A 20,518-nucleotide genomic window follows, 5' to 3' on the forward strand; every position below is an offset into this window, starting at 1 on the left:
TCAGTGATAAAATTTCAAAACTAAATGGGATTTTTAATAATATTCCAATTTACTGAATGGGTTTGTATTCTACACCAGAATAACAATTAAAAGGTGCATTAACCAATACATTTGATACATGTGTTGAAGAAAGGATGCATCTAATCCCTGCATAAGACCAGCTCTTTAGGAGTGTATCTAGCCACCACTGATAAGATTAGATTGATGCTTTAACCTGAAAAACTTTACTATTAACTTCTTTCGGGGACTATAAATTCTGAAAGCCTCCTGCTCCATTATATTTTACTTAATGGAGTTCTTCGTCTTGCGTATGCTTGTGTTTAAACAAATCTATCACGGCTGGATAGTTGAACATTTTTATCTTTATAAAATATGGTACATATTTTCTTTGTTAGCTTCTATTGATGCTCCATTTCCTTATCCTGCTAATAGGACCATGTGTGTAAAAATAAGTTGGGTTTATCTGGAAACTTGAAGGGGGTAGGGGGGGGGGGTTCATGGTCAGGCTGATCAAAGCAAAAACCAAGCTTTGTGACGGTGCCAGGAAGGATGATTGGAGGCAGGTCAGACAGAGATGTTCATGTGCACTGATGGGAAGCTGACGCCCAGCGTTGAGGCCAATTGGGGAAAGAAAAAGAAAAAATGTGGAGGACAAAGGCTCCTCAGCCTCTCTGAGGGAAGCTGACAACAACCGACTCACCTGACTTGGCCACGGTGTCATTTGGAAAACTTAGGTCATCCTCGGCTACCCAGGAAAAGTTCCAGTATCCTCTGGGAATCCCGCCAGCGTTCCTACTGTCCAAAGATTCACCTGCAGTGACAGAAAGATTTCCCCATCAGATCACAAGATAAGAGACAAAGAAAATGCGACACTATATAATAGCTTATAGAAGGCATTCAGCAACTGATGATGCTCTTTTTTATTTTGTACTTGTAGTGACTGTTTAAAACCACAGACTAATTAATGAAGCAACGAAAACCCAGCAGACTTTTAATTCGTCTGTACAAGAAACATTGAAAATTTAAAGAGAACATAATACTGCATCCCAGGAGTACAACCTCTACAGATTCATTTCGCTAAACTCGAACAGTATCTCAGTGGAGATGAGTTAGAAAAGTCCAAGGAGCTACATAAATTGGTTATTGGATATCAATATACTGCAGAATTACCTGAGGGCAGGTTAGCCTAATTTTGTCTGACTTCATCTTCACTTTCCAAACTCAAAGACTAATTATCGCAACATCGAACTGAACTCTGATACTGTAAAGTAGATGTAAAGACTTTTCTCCTATACTTCATGGACAACCCCCATCCCCTTCACATCTCACACACACAAACGCTCTCATTTTGTCCTTAACTCACAAACAATTAGAGCACAGTCAGACTTATACGCTGGTGACAGAAGAAGAGACTCCTGCATAAATCCTGCAGCCATTTTAAATTATCTTTAAAGAGCAATTGACTGTAACCGCTGCCTTTCACGGTCTGAAAGCATCGTGTTTTTGTTTTTTTTAGGCAAAGTTAGTGAAATAATATAACTTTTTTTGCGTGTGCAGCATAGCTCCCATAACACTTGGGTGAAATTCTTGCAACGGTGTCATCCACCATTTGCCATCAAGGTTTGACTGTCTAGACTGGAAACAGAATTAATAGATTTTGAGGACGACCACCGTCCAGTAGATTAGGAGCTCAGAAATCCTTGTCAGGGGAAATCCCTTTGTTCCTCCTCTCCTCTCCTCAAAATCAAGAAGCAGGATTCCTACACATTTGTCATTTTCAAATTTCAAATCTTTCTCAAATTGAATGATTTCCTTTAACTGTCTCTATTTTTAAGGATTATCCATCCATTTTCGTTCATTCAAATGGTTTTAAAATGAGTGAAGGCGGCAAACAAAGTTTCATGAATCCTAATTCTAATCCTTTGTTATGGAAACTATGCAGTAGAGATTTGACTGAATTATATCAATTCACCCAAGAGGGTCAAATATCAGTCAGGAATTTGTTAGAATCTTGGCGATAACTGCAAAAAAGTGTTATTTCTCTGCACTTCTCCCAGGGATGTTTGACCAAATATTATTGGCAATGCACCTTTATATTTAAAACAGCATGTATATATTTTACCCTTTAGATTGGAAACAACTGGTAATTGTACAAAGTTTAATAATATTAAAAGTTTGTATGTTCAATGCATCTGAAACAGGCAAACATAGAGGAGCCTAACACAAACTACGCAGTTGAAAAATATCAAAATATCTTTAAATCTAATGGAATAATGAAACCACTGCTTTTTCTGTAGAGTGCAATGGTTTTACAAATAAGAGATAGCAAAATGCAGTTTGCTCAACAGATGAGTGAACCTGAGCTTGACGAATTGTTAAAGTTTATTCCTTAATTAAAAATGTTCCAGCATTAAACATCAACTGATAACATGTCCAAGAAACGTAGCAAAAATATAGCGTCGGCTCCTGTGAGCTTTAAATTATTTATCAGTTTGTGTTTCTGTTTGGTGCATGCAACCGAGAACGCTGGCGGTTTTTAATGTCTTTCAAAATATATTCATAGAAAACATAAACACAATCTCCTCCACACATTCAGGGGAGAGTTAATAGTGTTACTTTTTTCCACCCACACCCAGAAATCTTTCAAATACAGAATGGATTGATGCATAAAGATAGAGTCACACTGTCACTTTAATATCCCTATGCATGAACATACACCCTGCTCTATCTTTTTGACTGTAGTATGAGCAACACATTGTGAGCAAAGGAAGAGTGTTTTCTCTTCGCCTTTTGACAATAAGGTAATTCCATCACACGCATTCTGTATGATGGTTGGATTTCCAAATGATTTCTTAACCGCAGACATCTCTTCGGGACAAAATATTTTATTTTTAATAATATTGTGCATTGTTCAAAAAGGTCCCCTGAAACCCTAAAAACTAGCAGACGAAACCAGTGGAGAAAAACTGAAAGGTTCACAAGACGGCAGAGGAACAAATAGTTTCTTGTTGTTCCTTTTTTTCTAGATAGTACTATATATGATGCATGTGGTGCTTGTGGGCTCTGTTTCATAGCAGTGCAGTGGTCCAGAAAAGAAGCCAATTGTCCATGAAAAGTGGAAAAAGGGTAAGTGCCCAGGTAGTAGATTTGCTGCTCTGCTATAGCTTAGGGATGGTGTACTCTAAAGTGGGACTACAAGGATCCCGGAATGCTTTTCTTTACCTTAGGATAACTGGGAATTCTCTTCTGTTGCTTCTTGTATGTAAGTCAATTTCTAATAGGCTTGCTGACAAAAAAAAAAGTGAAGAGGAATGGTAAATGGAATAAGTATTATAAATAGTATTACATTTCTTAAATACTTAGTGATAAGTTTTACAACGTCTACCATATGCTCAAAAAAGACACCAATTGTCAAAAAAGGTGAAGGTTTTTGCCTTCTCTTCTGTGTATGTCATCACTTCTTTATTCTGATCTTTTTATTCTAGCCAGGTAAAATTCTGGGACATTCTAGCAACTACAAAGCCAACTAAAAGTTTTATTTGCTGTGATTTTGAAATAACTGGCCTATTTAAAACAAATACCAATCCCTCATCTTCAAATGATCAAGAATAGTTGAGAATCCCTTCGTTCGATCATACTTCTTTGATCTAAATAAAGCTGCATGTACTACAGGTTCTTTCACCTCAAACATAACTCTTGTTTAGGGTTTTGGTGCAGTGTGTAAAGCTGTCCCTCTTCTAACGATTACATCGAAACAGGTCAGTATTGGTAATGAGAAATCTTGCAGCTGACATAGGTTGGCACTTAGATACAAATTTTCTATAACATTATGCACCATTTCACATTACAATTTATGGAATAACTTATTTTGTTTTGTATACACGCCTTTGTCCATCCATCCATTTTCTGTACGCCCTTGTCCCTTACTGGGGTCAGAAGGTGCTGGTGCCTATCTCCAGCTAACGTTCCAGGCGAGAGGTGGGGTTCACCCTGGACAGGTCGCCAGTCTGTCGCAGGGCAACAGACAGACAGGACAAACAACCATGCACACACACACACACCTAGGGACAATTTGGAGAAGCCAATTAACGTGACAGTCATGTTTTTGGACTGTGGGAGGATTCCCAGGCCGGGAATCGAACCCAAAACCTTCTTGCTGCAAGGTAACAGCTCTACAAACTGCACCACTGTGAAGCCTTACATGCCTTTGTATTATTTGATTATTTGGATGTCCACGTGTGAATTTCATGTCGATACTTATTTTTCTCTTCTGTTTGGCATAAAAAAACCTTGTCTTGCTGAAAGAAGATTAGGCTTGACGAAGGCATTTGGAAACGTAATGAAACACAACAGCAGTATCAAGCAGTTTACACCTAATTAAAAAGGAAATGAGGAAGCAACTCCCCCCTTTTACCCTGCTGCGTTTTCATATGCTCCGGACCTCGGCGTCCCAATTGTCCTCTTCCTTCCCCATTAATTAAAGATTTACCAGGGGATACATACATTACTGCCTAAATAAATTGATCACCTGTCCAGCCCAGTGACGCGCCATTAAATGCTTGTCAAAGTCCAACGACGCCACATCAGTCGACAGAGGCCTGGAACTGGCTACTCTCCTTCTACTACAAAAGGCCCCATTGATTTCCATCAGCAGACTAAGGCTTTCATCAAGGCCTTCACAAAATGCCACACAAACTCATCAACCACAACAACATCCACACACATTACCGCACAACAATTAGCACACGTTTCACCCGATCATACCCTGCAGATATGTGGCACTGGCTTCATCTCCCAAACATGAGGTTGCTAACAAACGTTAATGCAGTTGTCATGTTTTTCCAAGACTGAAGTCTAAGAGGTTAAGCAAAGCAGACAGATTTAGGTGTTCTTGTTAATATGCCACCTTTCTGCGTTTGCCGTTAGCTTTAAGTCTGGGGAAGCGTTTGTCATGTTCTTGGCACAAACCCGGTCTTGTAAACAAGCAGAGATTTTATTTTATTTTTTTTTACTCCAATTGTAGAATGCAGCCTATTAACTCGGAGTGCTGCCCATGAAACTCAACTTGAGGCCTCCAGTAACGCTTCTGTACAGAAGGAGGCCATCCCAGTAAACTCGCTTCTTCCTCTCGCGGAGCTGTCATGGGACTTTAAAGGCAAGACAGAAACAGGAATCACAGCCTGCTGAAAGGAGTTCACTAACATAATGAGGGTTATATGAGGGAAAAGTGATTCTGAAAGGAAAGATGAACATTAAAATCAAGAAAGCAGCAGTTTTACATTCAAAATATGTTTCTAGTATATGACTGAAACATCAAAGGCGTCTTCTTTAACTGTCTGTCAGGTGATGAATGTATAGCTTCTCACGCAGTGAATTTTGCTCTGATCATGCAATGCTTCAAAACCAGCATGCTCAAGATTAATAACATCAGAGGACTGTCCCCGACAGTACTTAGGCTGCTCCAAGAGGTTGAAAATGTTCATTTCTGTATGTTACACAAAAAAAGTGCTGTTTCAAAAGGAAAAAAAAAAAAAAAGAACTAAAGATTCCATCAAAGAAACAAGTCAATTTCTTTCAGCACAACACTAGCTTCCTGGTCTTCCTTGGCGCGCTCTAATGAAAATTATTTTACTCTTGCACACTGATTGGCCTCTCTTTGAAGCTACACAACACCAATCAAGCCAACAGCGTCACATCTCTCCACAAGAAGCCTCATTTTCAGAAATGCTTGCAATGCATAACAAATGACTCATCAAAAGAGAGACATCTACAGTAAAGAGCCAAGAATCTCAGTTTTAATGAAGACAGTCATTTAAAGGGCCAACAGAGGAAAATGATCTGGAGCAGGTCTTACACTTTGGCTATGACTGCTAGATTTTCACAGAGGTAACTGAACTAAAGCTAATTTTTGTGGCTGGCGTTGGTAATGGGAATATTAATAAATAAATTTAGCTAGACTTGATCTTAGTAAACAACAATAATCTACTGTGATCCTTGTTATCTTTAGTTTACTGGTCAAACACACTTTCATAAACAACTCTGTTTTGCCTGGTCACACAGGTGCAAGATTTGTGTCTTTTATATTTTGTAAAACTACAGCTTCTTAGTATAATTTTGGACAACAGCACTATCTTTGAAGTTACGGGAGCAATTTTTTATAAACTTCAAAAGGCAAATATGTATGAAAAAGAAAATGGAGTCTAGAGAATTATAAAATATATTTGATCCCAATATGCAGGCTTTAGAACAATAAATTTAACAAAACACCAAAGTTTTAAACATTTCTTTGAGAGTGGCATCTCATTATCTTACAACCCGCCATTTATTTTTATTCAGCGTGAAATACTCATGATTAGTCTAACACGGTTGTCGCACACATTATTCCTGAGGTTTCTCTGCAATAAAATTCCTGAAAAGAACATATCCTGTTACTTTCATAAGGGGTTATATTTTGATATCTTGCAATCCCGAGTGCATATGAAAAAGCTCAGTGTACTAACTCGTGTGCCCTAGTTCCACACATTCAAATTTAGCTGCAGAGTTTAAATATTTTAAAGGAGTTAGAGGCAAGTTTCAGTATGGGAAGTGAGGCAGCAGGCAGAGTTTCAGAGATTAAAGTAATTCCCACAGAAATGAATGAACTTCCAGGAGACTCGCATAAAATGCCTTGCAAAGATTACTTTTGGCTCCACCGTCAACTCCAGTGTATATTATTGGGACATAATGTCATTGACCAACACAGAGTACTGAATGATTGTGCAGGAACATGCGAAAGGAAGAGGGAAAAAAAAAAAAATCAAAAATGTTTTACAAATATGAAGCTTGAAAATCGTACAGAAAGTTAAGTAAACAGAGTTCTCCTGTGTGTTATGTAACCTCAACACAAATACCATGAATCATCACACATATAGTTGAGAACAACCATCTTGCAGACCAAAAATACAACAGACACCAGAGAAGATTAAAGCAGGGTTAGGTATTAAAATATCAAGAAAAATAATCTAAAACTGCAGCAAGGATTTCAAACACAAGACTGTTCACATAAGCTGACAGTTTTAGCTAGGAGAAGCGGCCAGTCGTCCAGGGTAACTCTGGAGGAGATCCACAACTCAGGTGGGAGAATCTGTTGGAAGGACAGCTATCTGCCAGCACTCTGCAAACATGTTGAAATATATCCATAGCACATTCATTTTAAGTTTGAGGAAAACGTGTGGAAGAGCACCCACTAGTCAAAAGACCTATAAATTACATCATGCCGATGTCAGAGTTAATGGGAAAATGGATGAAGGTAGATATGGGACCATCATAGAAGCGAAGGTGTTGGAGACAGCAAAAGATTATTGATCTTCGTCTCTCTATAGGGCTGCCACCCAAAGCATAAAGTCAGACATGTAATGGGACAGATCAGATCAAAGCAGTCATGTGTTGGTATGGCCCAGTCAAAATCCAGTTGTCAATCTATTGTGGAAAGACTCTTCATCCAGTCTGATTGAGCTTGAGTTGTTTTGCAAAGTAGAATGGGGATAGGTTGACCTTCTTTGGAAAGCTTTCTTCCCAAAGAAAGCTGGACAGAATAGAGACATCAGAAACATTTGCAGCAGAAATCGCAGCAAAAGTATTGACTCAGGGGATGAAATGCAAGCTTCACTTTTCAGACGTTTGTTAGGAAAAATCCTTTAAAACCATTTGTCATTTTCAACCTTCATTATTGTGCTACTTTATGTTGTCACATTCACTTATAATCCTCCTAAAAAAAATACTGTAGTTTTGTTTTAAAGGTTTTGTTGGCTCTAGTGGCCTTTGTTTGAAAGTAGTTAGACAGGAAATAGGGCAATGAGAGAGAGGGAAGACATGTGGCAAATGTCACCAGGACGGGAATCGAACCCGCGACTACCGCTACGAGGACTAAGGGCTCCATACATAGGTCATAATTTAAAACTACGATGTTTTAAATGATCAAGATAAGGAAAACATCAAAAAATGTGAAATGCCATTGCAAATTTGTGCACTATACAGAAATATGTGAATGACTGCACATAGGACTATAAGATGCTATCAAATATTAATGGGAATTAGAAAACACGCCTTTTTGAAGTAAATTCAAGTCTTAAACTTTAGGTTCTGTGTGACTTACTTACACTATACTGCAACCGCAGTGTTGTGTTGCCCGTTGCTTAAAGAAGTACAGTTTAGTCTGACTAAAAGCTTTGAGAGGTGTAAGAAAACCCTTTAATCACATTGACATCTTACTCTCTCCAGTTCTGGCAAATTCATCTTACCTTCTCTTTAAAATATATTCAAGCACATTGCTGGAATGGAAATAAAAAAAGACATATTCTAAACAGAACTTGGCAAGACAACTCAAAGGGGTTGGAAAAAAAATTAATAAATAAAATCTGTAATATTAAAGAACTTTAAAATGGCAATATGGACTCCTCTAGCAGAGCTTGCCAACATTTAATGTGCAGCTTGACTCTCAAAGGAAACAACAACTGAAGAAGAAGCTGGCAGAACAGACGTCTGGGTTATTTCCACAATTTGGTCACCAGGTGGGGATCCAAATGTAATTTCCACATTTTTTGGAACAGCAGCAGGCTGTCTGTCTGGTTGCCAACAGGAGGCAGACTCACCTCTCATGCCCAAACACAAAAACATCCCAGCTTCGGTAGACATAAGCCGGTTTCTGTCCTCACTGTGATTCCGCTGATATTCTAACAGACGACGCATTCCTGAGTGAAACCAGGTTTAAAGCTTATCAGGGTGTTTCACGGTTGGGACGTATAATGTGCTCAAATCACAATGTACGCCTCTCCTCTACTGTTGTGCTGATCAGGGAGATGGATTTTAGGTCAGGCCTGAATGAAAGTATTTTTTACAGAAGGTAAAATGTCTGTTTATGGTCTAATGTCATAATTTCATACTTTTCCCAAGCTCAATTTTCCAGAGTCATCAGTCCATTTCTCCACCTATTATCAAAGTTGAGATACAGAGGTTGAGAATGAAATTAATGGTGTAAATTTATCCATCCGCAGAATGGATGAATGGAAAAACTGATGGACGGAGGCACCGAGGGACAGATAGATTAATGGACAGACAAGATAAATGGAAGGATGAATCGACAAATGAAAGAATAGATTGCGGGGCGGACGTATAAAGACATAGATAAAAAGACAACAGACGATTGAGAGTACACAGGACAAATAGGTAGATGTATAAATTAATGAATAGATGGGCAGATGCACTAGTAGATAATGGGGAGGCAGAGATCGCTAGATTGAGGGAGGAGTAGATGAATAGATTTATGGAAAGAGGGTTGGATAAATGGATGGATGAATGGAGAGGTGGCTGTACCGGGGACAGATAAACAGATGAACTGGTTGGATAGTTAGATCCATTTCTGGATCGATGCATTCTTCAGATGACTGTGTTTTCTTTTTCCATAATCATCCAGACCTGAACAAAACTTCAATTAAATGGTGAACTATCCCAGAGCCCAAAGAGATCCATAATACTAAAAAAAACCACACTATTTATATATTCTGTCTGTTGTGGACCGACTTACTGAACAAAACTCTTTCAAAACGAATGATTTTGAAAATAATGCTTAAGGATCAGCAGAACGGTGAAGAATAAATAAATTAGCAAACAACAAAAAAGTTGCAAACAAGATGTCTACATCTTAAATGGCATCAAATTAATGTTGATGTTTAACTTCTGTTTCCTCCTTTGAATTTGCATTGTTTTAAACTGTACTCAAGTAGCTCATAAGCCCATTTCTCTATATGAGTTGACCGTCGTTTTGGTTAAGTTATTCCAGGAAACCAGGCTGCAGCAGCGAGGCGAGATAACATCAAGAGGAACATTTATAGTTTCCTCTCAAACAGACCACGTAATGACACCAGCAGACTTAGAGTAGTTTTCTGTTAGTGTCTACTAATCAAAACAAAACAAAAAAAAAATCCATGATGGGTTTTTGATTTATAGACACTGTACCTAGCGAATAACAAAAATACGAGGCAAATCATGTTCAGACTAAACCTTTGATCGACTCTAGAAAAACCAAAAACGAAAATGCATGTATTTAAAAACATAATAATTAACTGCATTGATACCAACTGATAGGGAGGCATTTATCAATAGAATGCCATTGAAACAAATAGCCCTCCGTTTAAAGCCGACACACTGCCTTAGAGAGCAGAGAGCCTCTTCATATAGCACCTAAACGCACCTTTGCGCTTTTTATAACAAACCGATGATGTAAGTGGGCAGTATCTAATTGTGAATCTCTAAATAGCTGATAAGCAGCATCTACAGAAACACACCTGCTTTTGCAAACTCTGTTGTGTGGAAGAATACCTCTTAGGACTGTCTGACCATGATTTCAGATTTTCAGTTTCGTTACATCATCAAAGCACCCATTGAAAAACATCTGAAATGTTCTCACTCCATGTCAGAGAGCTTGTCCTCCAGAGACAGTCGATATGTTTGTGTGTGTAATGAACCGGATTGTCTGATATTTCATGTACAGCTAAAACATTCATCAAAGAGCAAGTTACAGAATACAGAAATGAAACAACACCCAGCGATAACTGTAGTTTCCTGTGAATTCCACTTTGAGCAGCTCAACATCAGCAATTTTCACTGAGTAATGGAGGAAACCTTGTTAATTTAAACCTGAACCGGACCAGTTTACATTTGGGACAAGAGTACAAGCTTCTGTACAGCACCTCAAGTCACAGCTTCTTATTGACAGAGGTGTCTTAAGTACTGGTTCAGATTATTCTTTCAGTCAAAATGCTCTTAAAATAACTTAAACTATTAGCTGGTCTAAAACGTAGTACAGTTGGTAATAGGGTCTTTGCTGTGGCAACCCTATTACTCCGCAGTATCCCAAACAGTTTTAGGATAGTTTTGATAGTTCAAAAAAACTGGAGTAGATTTTGGATGTTTTTTAGCATGGCGGTATATTCCTTCCCTACATCCGAGACTTGTACAGGATGAAGGGAAGGAAGGAAGATTAGCTTCACATACATGGAGTATTACAGCAGTAGAGCAGTAGGGGTGCCCTCGCAAGCAAAAAAAATGAAATGAAGAGAAAATGAGAGGCATAACCATCAAAAATTTATATTTATGACATACTTACTGCTTTCACATACCTATATTATATGCAGAGTAAATATTGCCTAATTTTACTCTAGATTTTTGGAGAATCACCAAGTACCTTATTCAGAGAGCTTTCTATCACCTCTCGGGATTTGGGAAAAATAAGTTCCTGAAAATGAGACGTTAACATATCCTGGATTGGCAATATGAGGTACTGTGATTGAGTACCTCATATTAAAATAAGAATATATTTGTTGTAAAATGTACTCAAGTAAAAGTAAAACTACCACATTAACATTTGTACTTAAGTAAAAGTAAAAATGTACTAGCTTTTAAAAATGCTTAAGTATTAAAAGTAATAGTACTTGCTTAATGGATTACCTAATCGCTAATATCATTAAGTGAACCGATTGTATTTAATTTTAATACATTAGAAATGTGCCATTTTAATGAACAATGCCACAGATAAAGCATGTTGTGTTTACTCTGTAACATATTTAGACTTAGATATGTGATTCTATGCATCATAATTTCAAAGATGGAAACATCTTGTCTCCTGTCCTAACAGCATGAACTTCACTTTTTTTGCCAATAGTGGCATTTATTTTGAAAGAAATCCAACAGAAAGGGGATGGAAAGAAGGTGGGTGGAACAGGACAGACAACCAAGGAGCCAGTAGCAGAGTTATAGTCAAAACCACCTACCCAAGACCAGCACCCCGCCTATGTGACACAAAAAAAAGAACTTTTACCTATCAAAATTGCTTCTCAAATTGAACTGAAAGATTCACATTCCCATAAAAAAAATCTAGATATTAAATACTTGGAGCTGAAATAAATGTAATCAGGAAAGATCCGTCCAGAAGAATCGGATCGTTCCTGAATGTCATATCAATGCATTGTCATAAGGCTGCAGACGTGAATTCTACGGTCATTGCCATTTCAGAAGTCGCAGAGAAAAGTCTTCAAGATCAACATTCCAAGGTTTTTTGATTTCTCCAGAAAGGATTGAAATATGAGTGATCAGAGTAAATCATCGCTTGTTAAAATGAGCTCAACTGAAGCCGTAAGTACAAAGGCTGAGAGGCTTTTTGGCATTTTAAAAAATGTAAGCATATTGACCTCTAACAGACAGACTAAAGATAAAGAAAATGAGGAGAAAGATCAGAAATTTAAAAAATTGACAAAAAAAATCAGAAATTTAATGGAGGCTAACGCCGAACTGGAGAAGGAAAAGACGGCTCAGGAGCAGAAAAGCGCCTTCTTTCAGAAGAAAAGCGACATCTTTGAGCAGATGAACAATGCCCTGCAGCTATAAACTCTGCCCTGGAGCAGGAAAACACAGCCCTGAAGGAAAGAAGCAGCACTCTGGAGAAGAAAAGCACCGTCTTGATGCAAATGAACACCAGTTTGGAGCAGGAAAACACCAAACAGGAGCAGAGAATCACTGTCTTGAAGGATGTGAACATCGCCCTGAGGCAGAAAAACACTGCCTTGGAGCAGGAAAAAAGCACCCTGGACCAAAAAAACACTACCTTGGAGCAGAAACTCACCACCCTGGTGCAGAACACATACACACTGGAAAAGACCGCTCTGGAGAAGAAAATTAACATCTTGGAGCAGATAAACAATGCCCTGAAGCAGAAAAGCACCGGCCTGGAGCAGCAAAACACCGCCCTGAAGGAAAGATGCAGTACTCTGGAGAAGAAACGCACCATCTTGACGAAAATGAACACCAGTTTGGAGCAGGAAAACACCAAACAGGAGCAGAGACTAAATGTCTTGAAAGATATAAACATCGCCCTGAGGCAGAAAAACACTACCCTGGGGCAGAAAACCACCACCCTGGAGCAGGACACCATGACACTGAAGAAGGAAAAGACTGCTCTAGAGGGGAAAAGCACCGTTTTGGAGCAGATAAACAATTCCCTGGAGCAGGAAAACACTGCCCAAGAGAAGGAAAAGACCGTTCTGGAGCAGAAAATCACCACCCTGGAGCAGGACAACATCGCCTTAGAGAAAGAAAAAACCTCTCTGGAGCAAAAAAGCACAGTTTTGGAGCAGATAAACACTGCCCTGGAGAAGGAAAACACCGCCCCGGAGAAGGAAAACACTGCCCTGGAGCAGGAAAGCACTGCCCTGAAGGAAAGAAGCATCACTTTGAAGCAGGAACCAATAACCTTGGAGAAGAAAGGCACTATCTTTCAGCGAATATATACAAAAACCCGCAGCTTTAAGTGGAACAGTTGAAGAAAAGGCTGAGGGACACAGAGAAACAGCAGAAATAGCAGCCAGTAGTGGTGCATGGGTGGGTTCTCTCCAGGTACTCCGGCTTCCTCCCAAATTCCAAAAGCATGACTGTAAGGCATCTGACTATCCTAATTACGTGTTTTGCGGCTGTTTCAGACACAGGCTCAGAAACAGCCACCTGTATTCAGTCATGTGGTCGGAGATTTCTCCACTACACATTGGAAAAAGCAATATGCAATACGCTTCTCCAGGGCTTCATAGCGAGTCCTGTGCGACTCCTGCCCAACTTCAAGGGATTTATAGTAACTGCATGGAGTTTGCATGTTCTCCCCATGCATACGTGGGTTCTCTCCGGGTACTCCGGCTTCCTCCCAAATTCCAAAAGTATGACTGTTAGGCATCTGACTATCCTAATTACGTGTTTTGCGGCTGTTTCAGGCACAGCCACAGAAACAGCCACCTGTATTCAGACATGTGGTCGGAGACTTTTCCACTACACATTTGAAAATGCAATACGCTTCTCCAGGGCTTCATAGCGAGTCCTGTGGCTCTCCTGCCCGACCTCTAGGGGTTTTTAGTAACTGCATGGAGTTTGCATGTTCTCCCCATGCATGTCTGGGTTCTCTCCGGGTACTCCGGCTTCCTCCCAAAGTCCAAAAGCATGACTGTTAGGCATCTGACTATCCTACCCATGGGATCACTAATCCCATCACTAATCACGTGTTTTTCGGCTGTACATGTGAACAACCTGCACAGTAAAAAAAAAAAATTCTGTAAAAAAACAAGAAAATGTCCTGGTAATTTTCTGTTTTTTTACGGAATTTCCAGCAGAATTTTTCCGTAATTTAACAGATTTTTTCCCGCAATTTAACAGCTTTTTCTGTTAAATTTTAAACATAGAAAACTAACCTGTTAAATTACAGAAAAAATTCCGCTGAAATTTCATTAAAAAAAAAAACAGAAAATGTACTGGCAGAAAATTACCAGGACATTTTCAGTTTTGTTTACGGAAAAATGTGAACTAAAATACTGTTAAATTACGGGAAACATCTGACGGAAATTCTGTTAAAAAACTGAAAATATCCTGGCAAAAAGTTATAGGACATTTTCTGGGTTTTTTTTCTTCCAGAATTTCCATCAAAATATTTTCCATAATTTAACAGTTTGTCAAATATACCAATATTTTGTTAACCCAAAACTGAAATTCTGTCTTTTTACTCTGTCTTTTGTGATATAATCACACACTAAGAAAAAAAAAAACTTTGGACATTTCCAAATACTTTTGTCTTCCAAACCATTGAAGTCTGTATTCTATATTAATTATAGTGTAAAATATATTAAAGTTAATGTATTTAATACATTCTTAGCATAATTTTGAAACAAAACTAAATTTTAAGTCTACAGGAAATGTAGTTGTAGAACATGAAACAGTTTGAATGAAAGTAGTTCATGCAAAGTGATATAAAAATAAAACCATTCGACAATTTGCAGATTTTATTTAGCAATTTATGACCATAAATTGACGTCATCTAGTCTTTATAACTAACCTTTGCTATTATATATTAAGAGTTAAACATATTCTTGAGCTTGCTAATGTTCATCTTCTGCACATCACAACTAATTTATTGCATTTTACTATACAAATTTCAACGCATAAATTAAATGTAAAGCAGTATTGACTCTAGTCTTTGTAGTCAAACAATTTTGTTAATTACTATTAGATGGAACATACAAATAATTGCTTTGGAACATAAAAATTATAGTTGTAAACAGGACCAACATACTTCAAAATAAATGAAATACAGTTAAATATTTAGTTAAAAATCAAATGCTGCATAAACAGCCTAATGCCAACGACAGTGGAAGACACTGGATTCATGAGTGTGTGCTCTCATTACCTCTAGTCGCTGTGAACATAAAACAAATCAGTCCATTTTATGTTTATGTTCTGCAAAAAAAGGTTAATCCAACTCTTAGGTCCAGTTACCAAAAGCTTGAAATGTTCTGAGACCAGTTCTTGTGCTTCGCAAAGGTTCTTGGTGCACCAGGTTTGATGAGATGACCAATCACGTTTAAACTTCAAAAGGCTCACATTTTCCATGGTTTCCCAGTCATTCAGTTCATTAAGGGACTTGAACCATCTGGGTGGAATGCAAAGCTGCTTCTTCACCTTCGTCTGCATCGTGTCAGTCGACCTTGTTCAGGATTTGAGCCCAGAAAATCTATAAACAAAAAGAATGATTCTGATTTTGTCCATTGCTGATTGTCTTGTCTGAATATTGCTAAATGCAGAAAACGTCAGTGGGTTGGCAACAGTGGGGTGACTATTTATAACTGCAAACATGGAGACATGACCTGGTGGGCCTGTCTATCAGTCAAATGTCTCTAACAGGAGAGGAAAGTGGTTGATTTTTAGATCTTTGCTGAGGTAGATAAGATCAGTGGATGAAATCACTTTCACATGTATTGGCAGTTCACCAATCTTCAAAATTAAGGATTTGGGGAAGATTTATTGGTGCACCCCTAACATACACAATACACATATTTTATTTTGAAAATAAAAACGTACACTGATTTTTGCATATTTGTTAAAATAAAGTCACCATGTCATGATTTTATGTTATGAGACAAATAATTTGTGAAAATAAAAACTCCTCCACTCCCCCTGAGCTACTATTTCCATCTGAAGAAATCCATCACTACCAACCAGAGACAGGAGGATAGTCTTAGCACTGTCAATCAACTTAACATTAATAGAAAACCGTTTATCCACTGTCATCGGTGTCCATGCTAACTAGCCTTAACATTCATGAGAGGTTCCGTTAGCTGCAGCGTAGCCAAATGCAAGAGATCAGGGAGAAGTGGGATGAGCAGCACCACAAGAGTTTGTGATTGACACGCTAAGACCTGCCTCATGGCTCTGACTGTTTGAATCCAGTTAGCACTGGCTAACAGAAGAGCTACATTTTTTTCACTGATTATCTCTCGTGCAATATCACGACCCAGTGACAGCTTCAACAAATATGTAAAAAAAATATAAGTTACATAGTGCTGGGTTAGACATTATTAGAAAGACACATAACAAAACATTATGCCTATGTTATTGTAGAAAACACCACACACTTATTAATTTAAACTAAAGGTTTAACAGGTTGAGTAAATCAAAAATAAATGTACACACCTATTTTAAAGATGTCTTGTTGCTTTCCAGGAAAAGTTCAGGAGTGTCTGGATGCAGCTGTTGAGGAGAGAAAACAAAATAACCATACAAGGAGAAAGAAATATAAACACCAAAACATGCAAGTCTTCCAATAATTAAATCAATTAGTTTTTATTGTTTTTTAACAATAAAATGAAATGATTTGTTCTGACAACAAATTTAGAACAGTACTATTCATATAGTTTTTAAGCTAAGCTACAATAACTGATAATGAGTTTGCAAGCAGGCATTTCAGTAAAAACTCCCAATTGGAATATTTTTTCTTGCAAACGTCACTTTTATTTACTCTCAGTGATGTTTGTTCCTATTTCAGAAACATGAAAATTAACTATCTCTATGTACAATCCACAATTTATATAAGGCAAGAAGCTTCTGACCCATTTTAACAGTTTATCAACCTAACCTAATCTCAACATGCCTGATTAGAGCACCGAACATGCAACAAATTTAACGCTGACTGAAACACGAGCCGTCGCCACCCCAGTCTTACCGTCGTCCCCTGGTCTAAAGGTTTCCCGCCCCCCCAAGTTTACGTTCGTTCGTCGTTCGACCCTCTAAACTCCCCACCACCACCTCCAACTACCCCCCACTCCAGGCGACATTTCCCATATTCTAAAACCCCAAACTTGACATGGAAAGTATATTTACCGAAGTTAAATGGCCACCTGCTTTTATGTTAACAACCGGGACATCAAATCAAGTTTAGCAAATAAGACAACTGCAGCTTGATATTATTAAAAAGCAGGATTGAGACATAAGTAGCATGACGCCATGAACGGTTAGCTTTCACGCGCCCAGTTCAGTTTGACCAAAAAAAATGGCCGGTATTCGGTAAAATACATGAATAGTAATACAGCAATCACCGCGTTTTACTTTTATAATACACAAGCAAACACAGCATTGTAAAAAAATAATATACCCGTTTTTGTAATTAAAAAAAACAACTGCAAAACAGTTTGCAATTAGACTGTGCCAGGACTCTCACGAAGTCAAACCAAGTCAACTACAAATATTTCAAAACATTATTCACAGAAAATAATGTGTTTTTATTTATTTTACTTTACCAGGGAGGTGGCAGAAAGGTAACTCCGTCTCTTAATCCAACCGAAGTCCAAAAGATACATGTTCCAGGGTCCGGTTAGCGAGCTTGACCTTCGCGAAGGTCCTTGTTCCCATGATGCAATGCGTAAAATGGAAAATACAGTACAAATACCTGTAAAACTAAAAAACGGAGAAATTCCTTCAAATTTCTACAGTACATTTACCCGTTTTTTTACAGTGTGTAGACGTGACTTTTTCTTTTACTTGTCCACAAAAGGAGTCTTTAATCCTTCGAAAACAATCCCGTATACAAGTTTTCAGTGGTGGGACTTAAGTAGAGTTTTCGTGTATCTGTACTTAACTTAAGTAGATTTAATAATGGGGACTTTCTACTTTTACTCCACTACATTTTACAGTAAGTATCTGTACTTTCTACTTCACTACATTTCTACAAAACTGCCGCGTTACTCGTTACATCCAAGTCGCGTTGCGCTTTTTTTCCATTAAAATGTGAAGTTCAGGATCGCACGCGGAGTTCCAGACATGCGCAGTGGTTTCCTCTGAGCGGGAGAAGATGTCTGTTTAATCGATAATAGCTGTATAAATCATAATATATGGCGACATGTAAAATCAGCAGCGCTTCGCTTTCACAGACGGTGGGACTTCGTCCAACTTTTAGCGTCACTTGGAAGGAAAGCTTAAAGAAAGGTAAGATCTGTGGACGTGATGCTAGCAAAGCTAGCTGTACAGAGACACATGTTGCATCTGATGAAAAAAAGTTGTCACTCATGCGCTGAATTATTGTGTGGAGGTGTTGACTGAGGTGTCGCAAATATGGGACAACGCTGTGACCAAAGTCTGCAATACAGTGATATAACATTCAGGAACGATCTGATTCTTCTGGACGGATCTTTACTAAGTCCTAAGGACTGAAGCCTCACTTAGAGCCGTTCTTTGTTCTTGTGTACACTGCAGTAGGTATATACACTGCTCAAAAAAATAAAGGGAACACTTAAACAACACAATATAACTCCAAATAAATCATACTTCTGTGAAATCAAACTGTCCACTTAGGAAGCAACACTGATTGACCCGATGAGGGTCCCCGTTGTCAATCAGTGTTGCTTCCCAAGTGGACAGTTTGATTTCACAGAAGTTTGATTTACTTGGAGTTATATTGTGTTGTTTAAGTGTTCCTTTATTTTTTTGAGCAGTGTATATATATATATATATATATATATATATATATATATATATATATATATATATATATATATATACACACATTTATTTAATCGCTGAATAAGTAAAAGTTCAACGTATGAACACAGAGCATGCTCATTGCTCATTGATTGATTTCGGTGGTCTTGACTACAACTCTGCTACATGGCTCCTTGGTTTCATGTCCTCCACCCCGCCCGCACCTTTTTTACATCCCCTTTCAGTTAGATTTCTTTCTAAATAAATGTGACTAATGAAGTTCATGCTATGTTAGGACAGGAGACAAATATTTCCATCCCTGAATCCATCCCTGAAATTATGATTCATAGAATCACATATCTAAGTCTAAACTGTTACAGAGAATAAACACAATAAGAACATGTTTAATCTGTGGTAGTGTTAATTAAAATGGCACATTTCTGATGTATTAAAATTAAATACGATCGGCACACTTAATGATATTAGCGATTAGGTAATGCATTCAGCGAGTACTTTTACTTTTAATACTTAAGTATTTTTAAAAGCCAGTACTTTTTTACTTTTGCTTAAGTAAAATGTTAATATGGTACTTTGACTTTTACTTGAGTACATTATTGACTGTGTATTTGTACTTTTACTTAAGTACATTTTTTGAGTACTTTCTCCACCACTGCAAGTTTTACACTAAATGTTAAGGTTTTATAGTTATTTAAAAACAGTTGATGAGATTTAAAGGTCTATAGGACATGTCGTAGTTTTATAAAACACACTTCGTAAACAACACATTTAGTTGCTGACCGGACATGTCTATGTGTATGGATGCGTCAGCTCACTTGGCTGCAGTTTTATAGCTCATCTCAAGTCTGATCAAAATGTTGCCTCTAGTTGTAATTTAGAATATCCAAAGAATATGCAATTATATGAGGTCATGCATAGCGCTGCAGCTCCGCCCAAGAGCATTTCACACTCTGGACAGGGCACAAAGCAGCTGGGAGGAAGGGGGACACCAAAAGTATCAGGCTCAACCACTATGATTAATCATAACTATAGCATATTTAACTGACAATGTGTGAAGCATGTTAACAAATACAGAACAACTTTGCTCCAGAAAAAATATCATTTTCTTCCCGTCCACCCGACTCCGTGCCTCCCAGTGGACCGTTCTTTTATGCCTCAATCTCAAATTTGGCAGACACCTTTGAACACCTCAAAAAGGCATCAAGAGCCAGGGCGGAAAAGAGAAAAAGAAGAACGAGGGAACGATGCTCACGTCTCTCTCTCCATCTAAGAGTGTTTGTCGCGGATGGATGGGAAGGAAACAAGCGAGATGAATGATCAAAATTATTTTACTGTTGCTGATGCAGTAAACGTTGCAAAGCTTCATTCTGCATGCAGTCAGCATGTAAAACACGTCCATATTGCTTTGAACAAATGAAAGACAAACACATGAATTTAAATACTGTAATAAAAGCAACAGCTATGTAATATTCACTCTGGTCTGAAAGCATCAAAAGAGAAAATCAGTTTTGATAAATTTTCAATTGTAAATAATTTTCTGGCTTGCAAATCAGCAGCTCTTTCAAGGTTATACGGTTTATACATGCAGTCTTTTCTAAGATCTTTACCAGAGGTTATTGATGTAAGCATGTACTACCTAAAAGAAGAATATTCCTTTAAATCCTTGGAAATATATTGGAGTGTGAGA

The 20,518-nt window shown here is 38.0% G+C and overlaps 1 protein-coding gene and 1 long non-coding RNA gene across 5 annotated transcripts in view; both read right to left on the reverse strand.

Annotated features, from left to right (window-relative positions):
* The window catches only part of alk (ALK receptor tyrosine kinase), a 434,911-nt gene that overhangs the window by 244,464 nt on the left and 169,929 nt on the right, over positions 1-20,518 (reverse strand). For all 4 annotated transcript variants that reach the window (XM_081603121.1, XM_081603122.1, XM_081603118.1 and 1 more), the window contains exon 2: positions 701-811. In XM_081603121.1, the coding sequence (XP_081459247.1) occupies positions 701-811 (111 nt within the window). The remainder of the gene's footprint in view (positions 1-700; positions 812-20,518) is intronic.
* On the reverse strand, positions 14,839-18,496 carry LOC103458699 (uncharacterized). Its single transcript, XR_532613.2, has 3 exons — positions 17,637-18,496; positions 16,534-16,590; positions 14,839-15,574 (listed from the first exon to the last, which is right to left on the reverse strand). It is a non-coding gene; the product is annotated as an uncharacterized LOC103458699 (long non-coding RNA).

Source organism: Poecilia reticulata, chromosome 22, assembly GCF_904066995.2.
Source record: "Poecilia reticulata chromosome 22, P_reticulata-male-v2, whole genome shotgun sequence".
NCBI lineage: Eukaryota > Metazoa > Chordata > Actinopteri > Cyprinodontiformes > Poeciliidae > Poecilia > Poecilia reticulata.